The sequence below is a fragment of the Dermacentor variabilis genome, chromosome 8, assembly GCF_050947875.1.
Source record: "Dermacentor variabilis isolate Ectoservices chromosome 8, ASM5094787v1, whole genome shotgun sequence".
Lineage (NCBI taxonomy): Eukaryota > Metazoa > Arthropoda > Arachnida > Ixodida > Ixodidae > Dermacentor > Dermacentor variabilis.
This window is the reverse complement of record NC_134575.1, coordinates 94,977,270-94,998,782: the sequence shown is the minus strand read 5'-3', so window position 1 is coordinate 94,998,782 and position 21,513 is coordinate 94,977,270. Positions and strand designations below refer to the sequence as shown.

The 21,513-nt window shown below is 46.0% G+C and overlaps 1 protein-coding gene across 1 annotated transcript in view; it reads left to right on the top strand.

The window, feature by feature from the left end:
* The window catches only part of LOC142591490 (sodium-coupled monocarboxylate transporter 1-like), an 83,256-nt gene that overhangs the window by 45,334 nt on the left and 16,409 nt on the right, over window positions 1-21,513 (top strand). Inside the window, exons 7-11 of the mRNA XM_075703819.1 lie at window positions 3,221-3,361; window positions 3,430-3,559; window positions 7,139-7,227; window positions 11,097-11,206; window positions 13,413-13,480. Of these exons, the coding sequence (XP_075559934.1) occupies window positions 3,221-3,361; window positions 3,430-3,559; window positions 7,139-7,227; window positions 11,097-11,206; window positions 13,413-13,480 (538 nt within the window). The remainder of the gene's footprint in view (window positions 1-3,220; window positions 3,362-3,429; window positions 3,560-7,138; window positions 7,228-11,096; window positions 11,207-13,412; window positions 13,481-21,513) is intronic.

Below are 21,513 nucleotides of genomic sequence, written 5' to 3'. Positions count from 1 at the left end.
TTCCTGAGTTAAAGCCGAATACCTGTTCCGTAGCTTGATCCGGAATTCCCCTAGTTTCCCTCTTACCGCTAACTCATTGATTGGCTTCTCGTGTACCAGTTTCTTCTGTTGCCTCCTCAAGTCTAGGCTAATTCGAGTTCTTAGCATTCTATGGTCACTGCAGCGCACCTTCCCTAGCACGTCCACATCTTCTATGATGCCAGGGTTAGCGCAGAGTATGAAGTCTATTTCATTTCTAGTCTCGCCATTCGGGCTCCTCCACGTCCACTTTCGGCTATCCCGCTTGCAGAAGAAGATATTCATTATCCGCATATCATTCTGTTCTGCAAACTCTACTAATAATGCTCCCCTGCTCTTCCTAGAGCCTATGTCATATTCCCCTACTGACTTGTCTCCAGCTTGCTTCTTGCTTAACTTGGCATTGAAGTCGCCCATCAATCAGTATAGTGTATTTTGTTTTGACATTACCCATCGCCGATTCCACGTCCTCATAGCAGCTTTCGACTTCCTGGTCATCATGACTGGATGTAGGGGTGCAGGCCTGTGCGACCTTCAATTTGTACCTCTTATTAGGTTCCACAACAAGACCTGCCACCCTCTCGTTAATGCTATAGAATTGCAGTATGTTACCCGCTATATCCTTATTGATCAGGAATCCGACTCCTAGATCTCGTCTCACCGCTAAGCCACGGTAGCACAGGACGTGCCCGATTTTTAGCACTGTTTATGCTTTTTTTGTCCTCCTAACCTCACTGAACCCTATTATATCCCATTTACTACCCTCTAATTCCTCCAATAACACTGTTAGACTCGCCAACTAGATAACGTTCTAATGTTAAACGTTGCCAGGTAGGTCGGGCGATCGAAATCAGAGTAAAGGTTGTCATAATTGTTATAAACTTTTTAATAATTTTATGACCTACATCACGATAGTTAAATAGTTGGCGCAGCTATATTTTTCTTCCAAGTCTCCGACTGGACGCTAGCACCTCTTCTCGAGCATCTTTACAAACGCTCGTCTGCCTTTTTTTTTTCTGCACATGGGTTTCAACCTGGTACCGCGCTAAAGCCTATCCACCAAGCACGGAAGCCAACTCTGCAGCTTCGTCAGTGGAGGATGAGAAGTGAAACGCGCACTGAACCGGAGGACGAGACGGCCGCGCTGCTGAAAGTGTGGGAAGGCCACCTCACAGATTTGCGCAGGGCGAAGCGCAATCTAAAAGTACACAATCATGTCAATTGCCGAGTGCTGGCGTGCGCAAGGTGCCGATAAACATCGCCAGCAATTGGGAATGCCATTTTGTATACCCGTGTGGACAGGGAACGCAAGACCGCAGTGACATTCGGTTGAACGTCACTTACTGTGAATGACATTACACGTGCGGGATGACCGAGGTATAACCCCTAAACACTCGCGTTACACACTTGTAACCATCGTGTATTTTTTTTTAATTTCTCGTTATGGGCCTGCACGCAAAGTTTAACTTGAAATCTTTTTATCAAAGAATGCGACATCACTGACAATGTGCAAACTTGACGACTAACTCAAAAATGTGGAATCTTCCTACCATCTTTGCTTTTCTTAGTACAGAGTATGCAGCACCTTGGAGGCAAATTATGTAACTCTTGACAACCTTATTGACAGTGCATGGCAATTCGTGCGTCCGAGGAATACGCTCTCTTTTCGCCGGTCTCGCCGTAAAACGACATATCGGGCTCCTGCGTTGAAGAATCGAATTTGACTATTTCCTCACACAGCCAGATTTTGCGGTCTTACGCAACGGAATCTCGTAGCGTTACCAATGATGCCACTGGACCCAGTTCGCATCGTATGCTCGAAGACTCTCGTGAGTTTCACTCTTTCGCACCTTCCGACTTCCCCACTTGCTGTGACATGTTGATGGGATGAAGATGGTTACTTCACATACTGTCGCCCATGAGCGCTGTCGGGTACGCGCCGAGAATAGTCGATTTTGTGGCTTCTTCTGCTCGCGCCACATATTTATGTTCGTCGCTGTGCTGCGTTTATTCGGACACTCGTGTCATGAGCACGCGTCCTTCGTTTCAATGCTCAAACATTACGATGCTTAGCCAACGAGAAAACTGTCCTCCGTCCGTCCGTCACGGAAGACGACTGCTTTCAAGATAGCGCCCGCAACAACGAGAGGATTCACTTTCGTGCTGTCTCTCGCTTCAGCGCCAACGAAGCGGCGAGAACACAGCGCTCACGGAGCTCTCAGCACATGCTGTACAGAGCGACTTTCGCAGATCGCTTTCAAGATGCGAGCCCGCGTGTCTCTCTTCAACGCTCAGCAAGCAGCGAGATCAGAGCGTCCGAAGCTATCAGCAGTCGGCACTCCTTGTGGGCATCGCAGATCGCTTTCAATGTGCGGCCCACGCGGCGGTGCCATAGGAAGCCGCCGCCTAAGTACATTGACGGTTCATAATTGTTCAACGCGGATGGATAAGGACCTGGCTCGTGCAGCCGAGCGCAACCAGCTGCTGCTTGCAGAGCATCCGGCAGCCTACCAAGCCGTCGTTTAATGAACTTCGGCATTAGCCCAGTGATAAACAGTGGTGGCGCACGTTTCAGTTTCGCCGGTTAATCACCTCTACGGAGTGCTTGGGCAGTAACGTTTCTGTTCCACCTCTCATTATTGCTGTTCATTTCTATAACGGGCAGGAATTATTAAACGACTATACATTCTATATAAGGCGCTACCCAACCAGCATAATTGTGTCTGCAACAACAGCATAATCGGCAGTGTCAATGCGCTACTGATTCACAGATAATTCAAAATATCCACAATAAACGTACAGTTTTTCGCAGGAAAGTGACTGCAACTCGGCCGTGACACCTACCAGTATGTTATATTTGCCGCCAACCAGCCGTGGTGGCGCAGTGCCTGTAACGTGGCGCTGCTGAGCTCGAAGTCGCGGGTTCAATCCCGACCGTGGCAGCCGCATTCTATGGGGTAGAAATGCACAATGGCTCCTGTATATATGATAACGGTGTACAGTAAATGCCTTATTACGGTCAAAAGCATTCCCTAGTCATCCACTGCGGCGTGGCTCATGATCACATTATGGTTCTGGCACGTAAAACTCCAATTTTCTTTTTTTAATTTGTCGACATCACCGAAAAAAAAATACACCTAAGGTTGTAACTCCTTTCATCTCTAATCGGACATTGAAAAAAACACATTTCTCCCAATTTCAGCACAAACATGGACCTGACGAGCGATGAGAACGTGTGGAGTGCCTTGGCAGGTGCTCTGCCTTACAGTCTTGTGCGAACAGGATTTGACCAGATGGCAGTTCAACGGTTCATTGCAGCGAGGACTTTACGAGAAGCGAAAAGGTTTGTAAGAGCGTTGCCGTTCTTTCGGGGGAAAAAAAGAGACAGATTTTCGATATGATTTCTTTCAGGATTGTCATCACCGGGGCTCTCTTCGTATTATCATTCTTCGCACTCGCAGCAGTCGGCGCTCTTGCGATAGTGTACTGGTACAGAGACTGCGATCCAGTCCTCGCTGGTCTCATCAAAAGCTTTGACCAGGTATTACATTTACGCGGTATTTTGCTGGTCCGTTCATAACGACTGGTTTAGCTACCATAGCTTGCACAGGGACAAGTAACCTGAGCCACATTGCCCTAGCTGTTGTCGTGGCGCGATGTTTAACACTTGCGCTCGATGAGCAGGAAGAGGGGCACACTAAAGTCGCATCCTAGAGGTTGTTGCTATGCACAAAAAGGGCAGCTCCTACCGGAGCATGCCGTCAATGGTGTTATCCGAGAAGGAAACAATATTTCTCTCCCGTGTGCGGAAGCCTCGCCAACGAACATGATTTAGACGCGCAGCTGCAATTATTTTTATTTGAGACATTATGCTATTTTGCCTAAATGTGTAAGTTATTGCATATTTCCAAAAAAACTTAGGTTTTAGTGAGCTGTCTTCTTACTTATTTAGTTCGTCCCTGCGCAACTTAATGCTGGCCAACAAATGATTATTTAATTAGTACAGCTGGCTTCTACCTAGAAGGGCTTTTATTCAACTGGAGAGCGTCAGGCGTTGTTGACGTTACCAATCTGTTCAGTGGCATGGTTCAAGACTTTATAAAGATTTAAACGAAAAATATTTGATTTTATTGAACGCTAGTGGTTGTGCAGAAATGAACCCAAACCTTTCATTGGGCGCTTATTTTATGAGTGAAACGTTACGTCACACGATGGGCATTAGGGCGACATTCGAGCGATGATTCTGTATCACGTATTCGTGCGTATTGTTCTTGGTGTAATTTAAAAGACTTGCTCGTGCTGTAAAACAGTTTGACTTAAGTTTGAAAGACTTATTGTTGCCACGTAATGTAATATCACTGTGCGGCTTCGTTGTGCCCTGATGGTATTTTCTTTTGTGTGTATTCTTGGAGAGACTGTGGCCTTTACCTTGCAATTCGCATTCTCCATTTTATTCTGGAAACGCAGCCCAAACAATTAGAAGAAATTTAATGACCGTCACAGACAATTTATTATCTTGCAACTTCGACAACGTGTAGTCGATCATCAAAAGCGCTATCCACTGTGTTTCACAAAGTTTACGTGCTTCAAAACTGTGGGCGTCGTTTCCGCATGACGGGCCGTGCATGACATATGTGGAGCGCATATCGCAAGTGCTCAAATGTAACGGCTTTCTCGTGCCTTTTACTCATACGCACGTGAACGTGCTCAACGATTCCGTCTCAGATGAATTCGCGTTACAGCCACCCTTTGTATAAAAAAAAGCGGCAGAACACATCTCGCGATGTCGACGGTAATACGATTAGCTTTCGACCAATGTAACGAAACTCCGTATTTCTGGACGCACGTTTATTTAACATCTTAGTGATCATTCTGAGACGTCCGTTGCTGCAGCCATATGCTGCATACTCCGGTACAGTGGCATTTTGCTGTGAGACTCGCTTGCCAAGGTGGCCCATGAACACTGACAGCCTGAGGATGACCGCCTGACACCAATGTAATGACGACTAAGGATTGGCGGAGAAGGAATGACGTCAATTAAACGACAAAGGTGGTCTGAGGACGACGATACGATGACATTGAGATGCGATTCTTAAATTACGGCGATGGTATATTGAGGGCAACGTCACGACGACGAGGTAAGGACAATGGGTTAAAGACGACTGCAGCAGGCGATGGCGTGACGGCGAGGGTAGGACTAGAACCGTATGACGAATCTGGAATGACGACGATGGCACAACCACGATGGCATGGCAACGACGGTTTCACAACAGATGCATAATAGCGACGTTCTGGCGATGATGCAATGACGACGATGGCATGGCAACGGCGGCAAGTCACGATTAAACGATGACTGCATGATTACGACAGAAGGACGAAGGAGAAATAATGTGTATGGATCGACGAAGGCATTATGACTGCGACGGCATTATGATAATGGGATGACGGTACTCAAATGGTGAAGATAGTAAAGCTGCAAGATGGCGACGGCAATACGAGAGAGAGTCAGATCACGAACTTTTAATGACGAGGACGGAACAACCGTTGCGGCGTCATGACGACGATATGACAACCAATGTGCGACGACTACTACTGTATGGCGACGACGCATTGACAACAACGACACAGCAACGGTATGATGACAGTGAAATAGCGACCAGTGTATAACAACAACGGCAAGACAACGACTGTATCCCGAAGCCTGTATTACTACCACGGCATGACGGGAGTGGGTGGACAAAGTTAGGAGACGACGATTGATGGTGCAGCAGCACCGCGATAGTATAAGGACGATAGTATGACGAAGAATGCATGACGATAAGTGTATGACGACGATGCCAACGGTATAATGACAACGGTATAAGTATAACTAGTATGACAAGTGTGTGACCACGACTGTATTAACAGGCCTGTCTGAAGATGATAGCGCAAAGCTTGAATAACAACAGTGAAATGACCACGACGGCATCGCAACTGTGAGCCCGTACCGAGTGGCTCAGGTAACTTGGCCACTTGCTCGGCGTGAGAGGCTAGATAGATAGATAGATAGATAGATAGATAGATAGATAGATAGATAGATAGATAGATAGATAGATAGATAGATAGATAGATAGATAGATAGATAGATAGATAGATAGATAGATAGATAGATAGATAGATAGATAGATAGATAGATAGATAGATAGATAGATAGATAGATAGATAGATAGATAGATAGATAGATAGATAGATAGATAGATAGATAGATAGATAGATAGATAGATAGATAGATAGATAGATAGATAGATAGATAGATAGATAGATAGATAGATAGATAGATAGATAGATAGATAGATAGATAGATAGATAGATAGATAGATAGATAGATAGATAGATAGATAGAGTTAATACGCCGGAGGTGGGCAAAGAATGCTAATTGCCTTAAAATTCCTGCATTCTTCGTAGTTAGTTGCTTTTCATCATTGCCTTACTCGAAGCCCCCCGCCCACATTCGCTGAGGTTGGACTATTGGCGAGACGCATCATCGAAGATAAAAATTACAGATGGACTATTACCCAAAATGGACTCTGCTAGCTTTTGTACCTCAATGCGCTGTACCAGTTTTCTTTTATTACCTCGGGCTGATAAAAGCATAAACCAAAGAGTAACCAACAGCAATGTATGTTTGTAGCATTCGGACTAAATGGCATGAAGCATAGCCATTTACGGCATCACTGCGAAACTTTAGGCTCCTATGCTGTATGCGATAGATTGAAAAGTTCGTCTGCCAAAACACGTATTTATTTCATGCATTCCATGAGAATTATTTTACTTCAGACTTGAGACTCCTAGCAAGTGCAGCGTGGGACGGCATAACATATTTTCGTTTCAACCCACTAAATTAAATTACAAGCCTCTCGTTCCAACCCACTTAATTAAATAATAAGCTACTCTTACGACGCAATGAAACACTATAGGGATGCAGGTAGACACCATAGATGTAACAAAAGCACCAATTGGGGCTTCTGCTCGAGCAGCCTGCACTTGAGATATTCGTGAACTGCTGCAGTCTAGACGTTTTTTCCTTACAATTGGAGTTTGTTAATATCATTTTCTGTTCTTATATATTTTTTGTTTTAAGATTGTTCCATATTACATGCGAGAGAGGCTTACTGATGTCGCAGTGCTCCGGGGGTTATTCCTGGCTGGACTTCTCGGGGCTTCGACAAGGTGAGTAGACTAATTGAAGCCATGTTTAGAGACGCGGAAAGGAGACTATAAGTGGCATTTTTTCGAAGAATTTAAAACGCCGTTTTTCTATCTGACAATTCTCGCTCCTTATCCTTACATAGAATAAAGAACGCGTAGTCCAGCGTCGCTGTTTCGGTTTCGAAAATTAAGCGTTGAAAAAAATTAATTATTGCAGGAATGTAGTACATGACCTTACTGTATGCCAGTGAGCTTGATATCAAAGTGCACGTGGTAAATCTTCTGTAAAACGGACCTCAGCCACGTGCAGAACGCAGTAAACTTCGAATTACTTGCCCTAATACTTCAGGCACTCATCATAAGATTGAATTAGTATGACAGTACGTAAGTGAGTGATAGGACATAAATAATAATACGCGAGATATTTCGCGTGGTTAAAGCGTTTACTGTCTTACGCATTTCTAAATTTCACCAAATTTCGCCCTACCTGCCGTGGTTGATCAATGGCTATGTTGTTGGGCTGCTGAGCATGATATCTCGGGATCGAATCCCGGCCACGGCGGCCGCATGTCGATGGGGGCAAAATGCGAGAACACCCGTGTACTTAGATTTAGGTGTGCGTTAAAGCACCCCAGGTGGTAAAAATTTCCGGAGTCCTCCACTACGGCGTGCCTCATAATCAGAAAGTGGTTTTCGCACATAAAACTCCATGATTTAAAATTTTGTAGCATGATGATTGTTCAATAAGGGAGTTCTCGAATGAACTTTGTTTTCAAGGTCATTCTCCAACCATAGAAGGTTCGAGGCGACATTAAAGAACTTAGCAGACCTGCGGTCGTATTATGTAAATCTATTCGATTCTGAGTATATTCCAATCTGTTGACTCAAACTTACGCAAACACCAGCGCAAACGTCGGGTGGTGACCCGCAGCCTTGCTTCAAGAGCCCAGTAAAGCGATCGCCTTATTTAAAGACGTAAGCTTTGTTTGCTTTCAAAACAAATTGCATTGCCAACCTTGACCTGTTTTTTTTTATCTAATTGGCTGACCAGACCCGTAGAGCGCGCAGAGGTGGAGATGTTTGCGGTAGGCATGTGCAACCGCAGTGAAATTATATAAGCGGATAAGGGGGTGGTGCTCGCCTCTGCGATTGGTCCGCTTCCCCTTGCTTAGCTTGCCGTCGCTGGTCCAAAATCACGGCGGCGAGCAACGGAAGGCTAAAAATGCCGTTAAAAGGAATTCTCAGCAAAGAGTTGCCGGTGCGATGTCGTATACCTGCAGAAAGGGCTTGACAGTATTATACTGTCCCGTAAAAGATTTACTATATCGAGAGAAATCCATTCTCCCCGGCAGCTCCGAGTAGCCACAGCCAGAGCAATCAGTGTGTGTTCATCATTTATTTATTACAGAATGGGGCAGTCGCTGGCTATTCCGAAAAGAAAAATAGGTTTAGTTTGGGCATATACGTGCATCTTTAGTGCACACCCGCCACGCTGACGTGCTGAGTTTTCGTGGTTTTGTGACGTTGCGTGACAGACGGGTGAAGCGAGCGCAGCCTGAACAAACATTTGACCGATAACTGAGGGCGAACGGCGAAAAAAACGGAAAATCGGAAATAATTATTTTGTTAGGCATAATCATGTATAATCAGTGTGAACACGCCATACCCCACCAGGAGCTTTCGCGGTTTGCATGACCCCGCCTGAAACAAACGCTCAGTTGCCTCTTCACTGATACAAAAAGCGCATAGGATTTGCTCCAGCGAAGATGACCGTGCATCTGGCCTGTCCGAGATGCGCCCCAAACTTTACAATTGCGGGTACCCTGTTAGTTTTATTGATTCCCTAGAACGGCGCCCAGACAACGGCGCTTCGTCGCGCATGGCGGGAGCCCATGCCCACGTTGCCACTGTCACACCGTGCCAGGTGTCAGTGAGGCGTTGGCACGGGTTCTGCGGTAATTTCGCGTAAACGTGGCGCGTGTTCCCGTCCGTAAGCTGAAGAACGAGTGGGGGCACGTGAACGACCGTCTCAAGAAAGAAAACTTTGCAGGCGTTGTCTACAGAATCCCCTGCGCAGACTGTGACTGTTTATATCGGCGAGAGCGGAAACCTTGAAAGACGGCTGAAAGACCATATGAATGACGTCAAAAAAAGCATGTTCTCTCCAGTGCACTTGCGGTACACGTGGCAACTCTTTCTCATGAGACTGACTGGGACAAGGTAAACATAATCACGAAAGAAAGAAACTGGTGTTCCCGTCAGTATCTGGAATCGCTTCTTATCCAGACTACGAAAGAAACGCTAAACAGGAATGACGGCAATCCTCCACCTGCTTGCGCTAGGTGTCTTGGTCACTTACGAAAACCGACATACGTTCACCTCGTCTAGCAACTTTTTTGCGAGCAACGCTTCCGTACGGAAGCCGTAACATCTTTAAGTTTCAATCCTTGTCATTTTTGATCGGCGTTTCTCGCTTGTACCTTTTGATTATGCCTCCTTCCGGCCAGACGAATGTTCGTTGAAACATCGATTTGAGAGATCGTTTGGCAGTAAACTTTCGCCAAATGGGAATTTTCCTTATGTCTAGAATGCTCAAGTTGCCTCTGCATATGGTTCTAGAGATGGCATTTATTCCACCATCACCAAATATTTTAAGAAACCTTTCATAGAAACAATGTTTTATAGGTTATTTTCTTTATAGTGATTCCTCTCTCGTGACGGACATATCTCCTCGTTGTATAGGCGAAGCGTAAACGCACTTAGTAACAGCACTGCAACAATAATGCTCCTCCATCCAGTGGACGGCTACATGATACCGACGGCTACAGGATAAGCTCAATTTCAATTGAATATACCGTGGACAGGGTCCATGCAATAAGATAAGAACATTTATTTACTATGCGTTCCCTCCTGCCATCCCGTAGGGCAAAAATTTTTCGGACTTCAATACATCGTTGATAAGTGAGTGACATGGTCTTACACTCCGCAGTAACGCGTGGATTGTAAAACATCATGAAACTTTGCTCTACACAAAGGGGAACAAGGAAAGATATGCAGGACGAACGCTTTCTTTTTGTATCTTTCTTTGTCCTCGATTCCGTAGCGCAAAGTTTCACGATGAACCACTTACAACTAAGCCGGCTCGCAGTGATGCTTGAGTTATGAAAAAATTCAGTAGAAACTGGTTCTGGAATAAGCAAGGGTGAATTTTGTACTGTTCACTTGAATACAGGCTTGTTTTGCATTTCCGTCAGAATACGGCCACGACTGCCTCCAATAAGCACCATTGCGTTGTGCTCAGCCTAGGAACGTCATAACTACTAAGCCACCAGGGCATGCCAATGTTAGAGTGAACAAAGTGGCCGGGGTCTTTAAAATATTTTTTTATTGACTAGTGCAAGCTTTGTCACTACCCAAAGCATGCCTTCCGCCCTTAAAGGGACGCTCAAGGAAATATTACGTCGAGCTACATCAATAGATTATTCATCAAGAAGTATGTAGCATCATTTTGTGCATGGCAATATAAGTTTGCTGCGCAGAAAATTGCCACCTAATGACGCCCTGCTGCTCGTCAAGTTGAACCGCGCGCGCCAAATGGAAACGTTGACGTAATCTCCCCGACACTTCCCTCTATGTCGATCTTCGTGAATCAGCCAGCGCTGACGTCACATGACAGGTACCATAGTATACAACAGGTGGCGGCACTCCGATTTTTCACTTTCATCGTGTTCTAGCTGACAAAAGCTGGGTTATCGCTGCGAATAGCAAATTGGATACTAAACGAGCCCAATGTTTCAGTCTATCTCAACGTAATATTTTTGTTTAGGGTCCCTTTAAACTATGTCTATCGTGATGCGCAGATCATTCATTATGTTTTTGTTGTTGTGCAGCACGGTGTCGTCAATCGTCAATTCCCACGCGGCCACATTCTACATCGACATCGTCTCACCGTATGTCAGCATGAGCGACAGGACAGCCGCTAACGTAATGCGCCTTCTAGGTAATCTGATAATTTTTCCAAACCAGCATTTGCATATTGCAAAACTGGGGAGTGTAGTTCCATTGGATAGACAGATTGGAGTTGTTACCAAGTGAGTGCGAAGTTAATGGTTAATGAAGTTAATGGTTCGCTTCAGCGCCACTGCGCATCCACTGGTATCCAGTGCGTCTCACGAATGAAGCATTTTGAAACCGCTATAAAGGGACATTTTCGTCGGCCTTTTTCTACCAAAACACACAGTATCTGAGGCAATTGGCAGAGATTCTAGGTATCTTTAACAGTACAGAACAGGGGCACCGACGTTAAAGTAAGAAACTATAGATATTGCCCGACAGCTGCTATAACTACAATTGATGCTATCAATTTTTTTGTCATTGTGCGCATAATCTGTTATGTTACGTTATGTTACGTTACGTCATGTACACGAATATAAGTTTCTATTTTTCATTGCCTTATATCGTTCCGTTCTGGAAAGAAAGCGTGATGAACAAAAATCATATAACCGGTCCATTTTCTAAGCCAGAACTGCAGTTCGCAATAACGTTTGTAACTATGTATGTATATTTTATAAGGACTCACTGTGATTTCGTGAGATCAGACAAGGAGAAACTGTGCGCGCGGGTCAGTAAGGCCAAAATCTGTGAATATGCTGGGCGCATGTACGCGCCGTAGACCGATTATGTAGAGTCAGACGGACGCTTTTGTGTACAGCTTACAATCGTGCGGTATCCTACTAGCCTCCACAGCTCAGGAAAGGATTAGCATCCGCTTTTTTGCACCAGTGGCACACGACTGTGAACGGAGAGATGATCGGTTCGAATTGCGTTAAATGTGACGTGTAATCCCTATAAAAGGCGATAAACTTTTCAATATGGCTTTTATTGCGTTCTTGTGGGCCATACAGTCGGCATCAAAATGAAAGCGAATGCCTATTTTTTTTTTCAACGACCGTAGGGGATTAACACACATGCCCTACATAAGAAATGTTCAATGAGACTCAACGTTCAGCAGGACAATCTACTGTTAGGCATCAAGTTCAAGATTTGAACCTATCAATCATGAGTTATTGCCGTTTTTTAAAAAAAAATATTTGCTGTTCCCGTTCATGTTGATGACGAATGCGCCTATAAAGCGATAAAATTTAGATAAGCATCAATCCTGAACGTATTCAAACTGGGTTCTTCAGCAAGACGATACTGCATCAAAAAATTTAAAACTCGTGCAAGTTCACTGTAGCAGTTTGGTATTTTATATGCGCACTATCTGGTCATTTAGGAGGTAGTTAGAGGACGGAACATGAGCTAATACGGAAATTCTGCATTCGTCATTTAGTTTATGTTCTTTGTGACATCAAGATACCCTGAACATCATTAAAAAGAGCAATTCTAAGCATGAATGGCTTCGCTGATATTTATGCACTTGCATAACTCGAAACAGAAGCCATGCCGGTGTTAACTTTTGTTATCGAAAAACGTTACAATCAGTCCTATAGTGTTCTAGGGTATGCAGAACTAAGCCCTGCGTAGTCGTTGCTAGCATAATTTTTGGATTACGTGTCTCTTGTGCTCGTGTATGATAATGACGCTGAGCATGAAGTGAAGCCTCGATAAACTCGTTAACTAAATCCTCTTCCCGCTTCTTTCGCCACCGCCAAGTAATCTTTAACCACAATGAATTGCCAAGGTCGAATAATTCGCTGCGTAGCACCCATCATCGCTGGCTTTCCCAAAATTTCACCTGCTTGGAAGATGATGCTAAATGTGGGCTGCCTGCTCCAGAATATTTCGGACCTAGCTTTAGATGAAGAAATAGCAGCTTGATTACAACTGCGTATTTATGGCAGAGAAACTATTGAAATGCCTGCAAGAAAACTTCAGATGTTTTCGTAATGCAGGCTTGAAGCCCATAGTTGTGAACACTGTGAAACTGAAACGTTGCACACCTTTCTAAGTGAATTTTAAGGATAACCAGAGTCATGCCCAAGGTACAAGTTCATTTAGCAAATGTCAATATTCATTCGGCCCTTCCACCATGTGCCTAAAAAATTAATTTTTGTTTATTTAGGTAATTCCTGCTGTTGTAATTTAAGATGTCCTCGGTTTCTTTCTCTGCGTGTTATCTCTAATGATGAACATCGTAGAAAAGCACCGAAAATCAACCGGTCACGTAGCATAGATATTAATTCGCAATAAAAATTTCTTTTTAGCATTGGCAAGCGGCACCATAATGACCCTATTTGCCATCGCAGTACCATTTCTCGGCACAGCTACAAGGGTAAGTGCAAGCTGTTACAGCTTACAGGTGACCGGCTTGCCAGTGGATTTATTTTCTTTCCATCTTTGCACATCGCATCTTGGAAGCCTAGAAATATTTCCGGTGCCACACTTACTCTGCAACAACTGGCCTGTTGAGGTTGTTCTGGTCAGATCGGCGGGATAGTGGCAGAGCAAATTAATGTGCTTAAATTTGCGTTAGCCAACGGCCGTGTTATGAAGTAGTAATGCAGTCTTACCCAAGGAAAGCACGGCAATTAACCCGCCGCGGTAGTTTAGTGGAAATGGCGTCGTTCTGCTGAGCTCGACGCGGCGGGTTCGATAGAGGCCATTACGAGCACGTTTTTATGGCGACGACAACGAAAAAACGCTTGTCTACTCATATTTAAGTGCCCGGTAAACAAGCCGAGGTGGTCCAAATTAATCCGGAGTCCTCCACTACGTCATTACGTACAATCAAATGGTGGTTGTAGACCATGAAATCCTATAACTCAATTTTAATTTATCCCTGCAATTTTTGAAACTGGTATTTAAGATCCAGAGAGAGAGAGAGAGAGATGTAGGGAAACGTAAAAAAGAAAATGCAAGGTGGTTAATAGCAAGAGATTCTGATTTGCACCCGGCACTGGTGGAAGGATAATGATAACGTCCAGAAACTGCTGAGTTTGTTATGAAGGAGGCTATACGTCATATATCCGAAGTAATTTCTACAACTAGGGATTTTTTGACGTGCAGCTGAATCTACTGACATGAGCTTTTTAACATTCCGTTCGCATGGAAATGCAACCCGCCGGAACATACGGCCTTGTTTTAGGCAACAAAACTAGATACCTACGGAGCCACAGGGGCGGGTTCCGGCCAATATTCAGTTCAGCCCGTGTCAAGGATGCCAGGAGCATCTGACGTCTAAGCTTTAACAAACAGCTGCGCGCAGTCTGGGTTGCAATCAGCGTATGTCAGAGACCTCTCCAAAAGCAGCATGCGCACTGCCGATGAAGCTGCGCATTCATCCTATTATTAGGACCGGTTTCTTCAAATTTACAAATTGTCCAAATTATAACGATGCTTTTGCAGTGTTCACTTCACTTTTCTTTCGATTTCGGTTGTCAATAAGGTTTAGCTTGTCAGCACCAAATTTATTGAGTAAGTCGTACTTGGATGTCTATCTCGTGCTCATCTTACGCATCAGCAAAAAAGGACGGCTGTAAGCGAACCTTTCCCGTAATTGTTGTTGCCGGAATGGAGGCACCATATGTGCCCTGCTTTCTCTAAAACACAGTTGTGCTCATTTATAACGAACGCACAGTTCGTAATGATGATGATGCCGTAATGCTGAAAATTAGCGCGCTTGTAATGGTACCATAGGTACGTGACACGTTTGCGTGCAAGTGTAGGGAGCGGGATACTGTTGCGTTCTCCAGGGTAGCGTACCCCACCACTGCCGATCAGTAGTTGCGACGCCTGTTTCTCGCAGCTCGACCGACGTTACTATTGGGTAGCGTGACGTTGTCGGCGGGCTGCAGGCATCCGGTAGACCATGGCGACCAGGCATGGACGAGACCATTTCTAGTGCGAAACTTGCACGGTTTATTCAATGGTTGGTGAATGATAAGAAGAACCGAATAAGTAAAAAGTACATTGCGGGGCCCTTTAAATAGGCCCACTAATATCTTAGGCGGGATCTTTCTCACGTCAACGTCACGTGACTGGCACCGGGTATGGTTGTGGATAGGAGGCGGATCCCTTCTCCCCGGGAGCTGGCACGGGCCCGCCTCCGCAGGTGGCCATCAGCAGGTCGGAGATCGTAGGCGCTTATCCTTTCTTCTAGGCGACGTTGGTTTACGGTAAGCGTTCTCCCTTAGAGTTGCACAGTTCGTGGAAGCGGTTCTTCTAAAGTCACACGCACGCAAAGGGGCCTGGAAGCACTGCGGGGCGCCAGCCAGACCGGCAACCCCTCGCGACAGCCATAGTGCATCAGGAATCCATCCTTCGTTTCGCTTAGGCATGCACACATAACACAACAAAATCCCAATAAAGAAAGGCGTCAGGCAGGGAGATACGATCTCTCCAATGCTATTCACAGCCTGTTTACAGGAGGTATTCAGAGACCTGGATTGGGAAGAATTGGGGGTAAAAGTTAATGGAGAATACTTAAGTAACTTGCGATTCGCTGATGACATTGCCTTGCTTAGTAACTCAGGGGAGCAATTGCAATGCATGCTCACTCACCTGCAGAGGCAAAGCAGAAGGGGGGTCTAAAAATGAATCTGCAGAAAACTAAAGTAATGTTTAACAGTCTCGGAAGAGAACAGCAATCTACAATAGGCAGCGAGGCACTGGAAGTCGTAAGGGAATACATCTACTTAGGTAGTGACGGCGGATCCGGATCATGAGACGGAAATAATCAGAAGAATAAGAATGGGCTGGGGTGCGTTTGGCAGGCATTCTCAGATCATGAACAGCAGGTTGCCATTATCCCTCAAGAGAAAAGTGTATAATAGCTGTGTCTTACCAGTACTCACCTACGGGGCAGAAACCTGGAGGGTTACGAAAAGGGTTCTACTCAAATTGAGGACGACGCCACGAGCTATGGAAAGAAGAATGATAGGTGTAACGTTAAGGGGTAAGAAAAGAGCAGATTGGGTGAGGGAACAAACGCGAGGTAATGACATCTTAGTTGAAACCAAGAAAAAGGAATGGGCATGGGCAGGGCATGTAATTAGGAGGGAAGATAACCGATGGTCATTAAGGGTTACGGAGTGGATCCCAAAGAAGGGAAGCGTAGCAGGGGGCGGCAGAAAGTTAGGTGGGCGGATGAGATTAAGAAGTTTGCAGGGACGGCATGGCCACAATTAGTACATGACCGGGGTTGTTGGAGAAGTATCGGAGAGGCCTTTGCCCTGCAATGGGCGTAACCAGGCTGATGATGATGACCTGTCAGACCGGTACCACTCCAGACAACCATAGCAAACTAGGAATCCACCCTCCGTTGCGATGAGGCATGGTGGTTCAGCATCCTGTTTGTCCGGGGTGTTACACGCAAACAGTAACTGCATTTCCGGCGGGGGAGGAAGATCCCTACGCTCAGGGGCCAGCAGCCACTGCTCGAGGGATCGGCGTTTCAGCAGCGCAATTTCCCTCAGGGGTGACGAACCCTTGGTTCTTAGCTGGTAGATTCCTGAAAGTTGTTCACCAGTCCTCGTGGCGCTCTTGTCTTTTCTCCCTGGTCCAGTCCGGTGAAACTGGACTTGCAAACAGGCTTCGCAACTTTTAGTCTCCTGCTTGGACAAGCAATCACTCCAGAAGAATGCCGGACCCACATCCACAAAGCAGCGAGCACAAGGCCACCCTTCTCCAAGATACAGCAGGCTTTAAAAGAAAGAAAACCCGCTACTGCAGTCCCATTCCTGTCGCGGGTCCTTCCATCCCCCCCTGAACACTAAAAACAGCCATTTCTTGAAAGCATGGAGACGTGGCTACTAAAATCAGCTAACAATCAACTACAACTTTAAGATAATTAAAAGAACGTATGAAAAAAAAACCAACGTGTAAATGCCACGGAAACCCGAGTGAGCATGAGGCTTTCGTTACTCAAGGGCCAACGACTCAGACCATCGGCTTTCCCGTTAAGCTTACCCTTTCTGTAGCGAATATCGAAGGTGTACTGTTGAATAGCCAAGCTCCAGCACAAAAGACGACCGTTTTTCGTAGACATGGACTGCAGTCATGTGAGGGGACAGTGGTCAGTCTCTATGGTAATCCTTGAACCAGCGATATAGCAAGCTAGCTTCGGCACCACCCATACCACGCAGGCGCATTCCTTTTCTGATGCACTGTATGCTTCCTGACGAACTGGAAGCTTTCTACTGGCGTACAGTACAGTGTGTTCGTTTTCTTCATCTCTCTTTTGACACTGGCTGACTCGTTAGTGCTTTCTTTAGCATACTAAAAGCCTTTTCTTTTTCGTCATCCCACTTTACCGTTTGTGGTTCTGTTTTTCTGAGAGCATCTGTTAAAGAACTTGCAATCTCGGAATAACGCGGAATATACCTTTGGTAATAACCCGCCAAGCTAAGAAATGACCTGATGTCCCGCTTGGTACATGGTTGCGGGAAGTTGTCTATTGTGGTCAGTTTAACCTCGGAATGCTGACAATGGCCTTGCCCTATTATATGACCTAGATTAGCTACCTCCACGCACCCCAATTGACATTTGGGAGCCTTGACAGTTAAGTTTGCCTCTCGTAGACGACACAGCATGGTTCACACGTGTGGCATATGGACCACCAATGATGAAGAAAATATTGCTATGTCATCGAGATACCGAAGTGCTAAGTCCTCCATTCCTCGTAGCGCCTTGTCCATAAGGCTAGACAAGCAAAATGGAGCATTCTTCAATCCAAAGTTCAGGACTTCCGGCAGAAAAGTTCCCATCGGGGAAATAAATGCTGCAAGCCTCGCCCTCTCGGTCAACGGAACCTGCCAGTGCCATCTGACTAAATCGAGTGTGGGAATGAAATTAGCACTGCTAACTCTCTCAAGCCTTTCCTCGATGTGCGATATTGGATAAGTCTGGTCCTTGGTGATTAAGTTGAGCCGGTGATAGCGGATACACGGTCGCGGCTTATTTCCTGGGACCTCAATCAAGATAAGAGGCGAGGTATAATCACTCTCTCCTGGCTAGATTACACATAGCTCTAACATCTTGTTTACTTCAGAGACCATGACGACGTTGACGAGGTGAAACGCGATAAGCTTTCGAACGAACTAGGTCCGATGAGGTTAACTCGATATCACGAACGATCGCAGTGGTCCTGTGATGTGTGTCTGAAAATATGTCTTTAAATTCAAACACGAGTTCTCTCAGTTCGCCTTTCATTGCGATTCAACTCTGCCTGCTCTACTAGCTTGTCAATGGTCTGGTGAATGTCTTTTGCCCTTGTTATTGATGTTAACTCCGGAAAGTCGACAGGCATCTCCTCAGGTTGCTTAAGGGACATGTTCACAATGTCCTCCCTTTGCCGGTAGGGTTTGAGTAGATTGCTGTGATACACCTGGGGTGTTTTTAGTTTTCCCGTACCGTGATTATGTAGTTTGTTTTAGATAATTTCTGAATTATATCAACCGGTCCTTTCCATTGAACCTGTAGTTTGTTTTTCAATTAGAGTTTCAGGATCATTATCTTTTCCCCAACTTCAAAGCATCACGTTCGAGCCGTGCTGTCATAGTAATGCTTAGCATTGCTTTGGGCCTTGCTCATTTTCTGCTCAGCAATCATGGTGGCATGGCTTACATTCAATAACTTTCTCCTGCATTCTGCCTCTCGAGACATTTCAGGCTCTGGCGCTTTCCTGACTTCTTCATTAGCTAGTGTGCTTTCAGAAATGTTCCCTATAGGGCTGTCCTGTTTGGTGCTGGTTGACGAATCCTCCGTCAAACCTATTTCCTCCACCACTGGACATTCGTACACTGCCTTGGCACGAGTTAGGGCTTGCACTATTCCCTCGCTAAACCCGATTCCCCTGCGTCGTAGCAATTCCTTGGATTTGTTAGAAAACAAATATGGGTACTGCGGCAGGAGATGAGCCGAGACGGCGGCATCAGTGTCCAGTATTCCAAAAGTGCCTTCGATGTGAATCTTGGCCACAGGGAGGCAAACATTAGAGGCCTCTACGGCTTGCCTTATCCAAGCACATTCTCCCATGAACTGGCCTTCCTCCACGTACTACGGGCGCACCACGTCCATTGTGGCTGCTGAGTCGCGAAGCATCCGACACGGTTTGCCGTTTACCATAAGGTCTCGAATGTACGGTTCTAGCAAGGTCAGATTTTCCTCGTTACTAGTTAGTGACATAAAGACTAGTTTGGAATTTTTGCATCCCGCAGAGATATGCCCCGTTTGCTGGCAGTTGCGGCAAACTATTGGTTTCTTTGTTTTGAAAGCTTTTTTTATTTTGCCTCTCTGCCCTCTGTTCGGGTGACTCCTTTCCCCTGCTGTCCTAGTCACTATTTTTCACAGAATCTGACCTTTCCTTTTAATTGAACTGACTCGACTTTGACCATCGCTTTGGCTTGTCGGGTCTGTATTTATTCTTCTCCTTCTTAGGAGCTTCGTTGCCTTCGAATACACGGCGAGTTACGTACTCCTCAGCGAGATCGGCCGCTCTCGAGATAGTGTCTACGCCTGGCCTATCCTGAACCCAATACTTGATGTTTATTGACAGCCGGTGGTAGAACTGTTCTAAAGCAACGCACTGCATTGTCTTCGGCGTCGACGAGTGCACCCTCTTCTCTGAGCCATTCCTTCAGGTTTACCTCCAAGGTGTATGCAAAATCTGAGTATGAATCACTTTTCGTCTTCTCGACTTCCGTGAATTTTCGCTTGAATGCTTCTGCTGATAACCTATACTTCTTAAGAAGATTCGCTTTGACTTCATCGAAGTCCTCTGCTTCTTTCCCCATGCGGGCAATAACATCAGCTACCTCACGTGGCAGTAACGTAAGCAAGCGTCGCGGCCACGTGTTTCTCTTGAATTTTGCTTTCTCACACGTGCGCTCAAACTGCACCAGAAAAAGACCCATGTCCCTTCCTACTGCGTAGGGTGCCATCAAGTCTGTCATTCTGCGCTCGCTTTCACGTGCCTCTGTGCTAGGTCTTTCAGTATTTCGAGCTTTCAGTAGGTCAGTCTCTAGGCGCTTCCATTTCGAGGTCGCGCTCTACTTGGCCCTCACGTGCTGGCTGCTCTTCTTTGGCCTCACGTTCTGCCCGCTCCCGCTCTTCTTTTTCTTCTAGACGCTTACGCTCGTCTTCCTTATGCGCAATGCTCTCTAGGCATTCCTTCAATTCATCTTCATCTGCCCCGGTCGCTTCGATCGCCTCAATCGTCTCCGGCTTTCTCTTTGAATTCGCAATTTGGAGGCCCAAATCTCCGGCCAAGCTGAACAATTCCGGTTTCTTTAGTGCCTTCAAGTTTATGGTTGCCCTTAATGCTGCTAACTCTTCGCGCTCTATAACAACCTTGACGTACTCGAAGCTTCCGTCAACGGTAAAAGAAAAGTCACTGCTCTGTACTTCCCCCAAAAATACGTAAAGCCAAGTGATATCTTAGTGAAGAAAAGCCGTGCGCTCACCATATGCAGTCATGAATTCGGACACCTTCCTTCCGAACATTGTCATCAGGACGAAAAGGAGACGATCTCTTAGATGTCGTCGAAAGTTGGGCTGTCCAGGGTAGCGTATCTCAATCGCTGCCAACCAGTTGCGTTCTCCAGGGTAGCGTACCCTACCGCTGCGGATCAGTAGTTGCGACGCCTGTTTCTCGAAGCTCCACCGACGTTACTGTTTGGTAGCGTGGCATTGTCGGCGGGCTGCAGGCATCCGGTAGCCCATGACGACCAGGCATGGACGAGACCATTTCTAGTGCGAAACTTGCACGGTTTAATCAATGGTTGGTGAAAGATTGGAAGAAGAGAATGAAGTGAAAAGTACATTGCGGGGCCCTTTAAATAGGCCCGCTAATATCGTGGGCGGGATCTTGCTCACTTCAACGTCACGTGACAGGCACCGAGTCTGGTTGTGGATGGGATGCGGATCCCTTCTCCCACGGGGAGCTGGCACGGGCACGCCTCCGCAGGTGGCCATCAGCAGGTCTAAGATCGTAGGCGCTTATCCTTTCTTCTAGGTGACGTTGGTTTGCGGTAAGCGTTCTCCCTTAGAGTTGGACTGTTCATGGAAACGCTTCTTCTAAAGTCGCACACACACAAAGGGGCCTGGAAGCACTGCGTGGCGCCAGCCAGATCGGCAACCCCTCGAGACAACCCTAGCAAACCAGGCATCCATCTTCGTTTCGCTTAGGCATGCACACACACGGAGGGGCCTGTGAACGCTGCGGGGCGTCCGCCGCACCGGCATCCACTCGAGGCAAGCATAGCACGTTAGGAATCAATTTTTCGTTTCGCTTAGGCATTCACGCACACGAATGGCCTATAAGTAGTGTGGTGCACCTGCTAGACCGGTAACCGCTCGAGACAACCG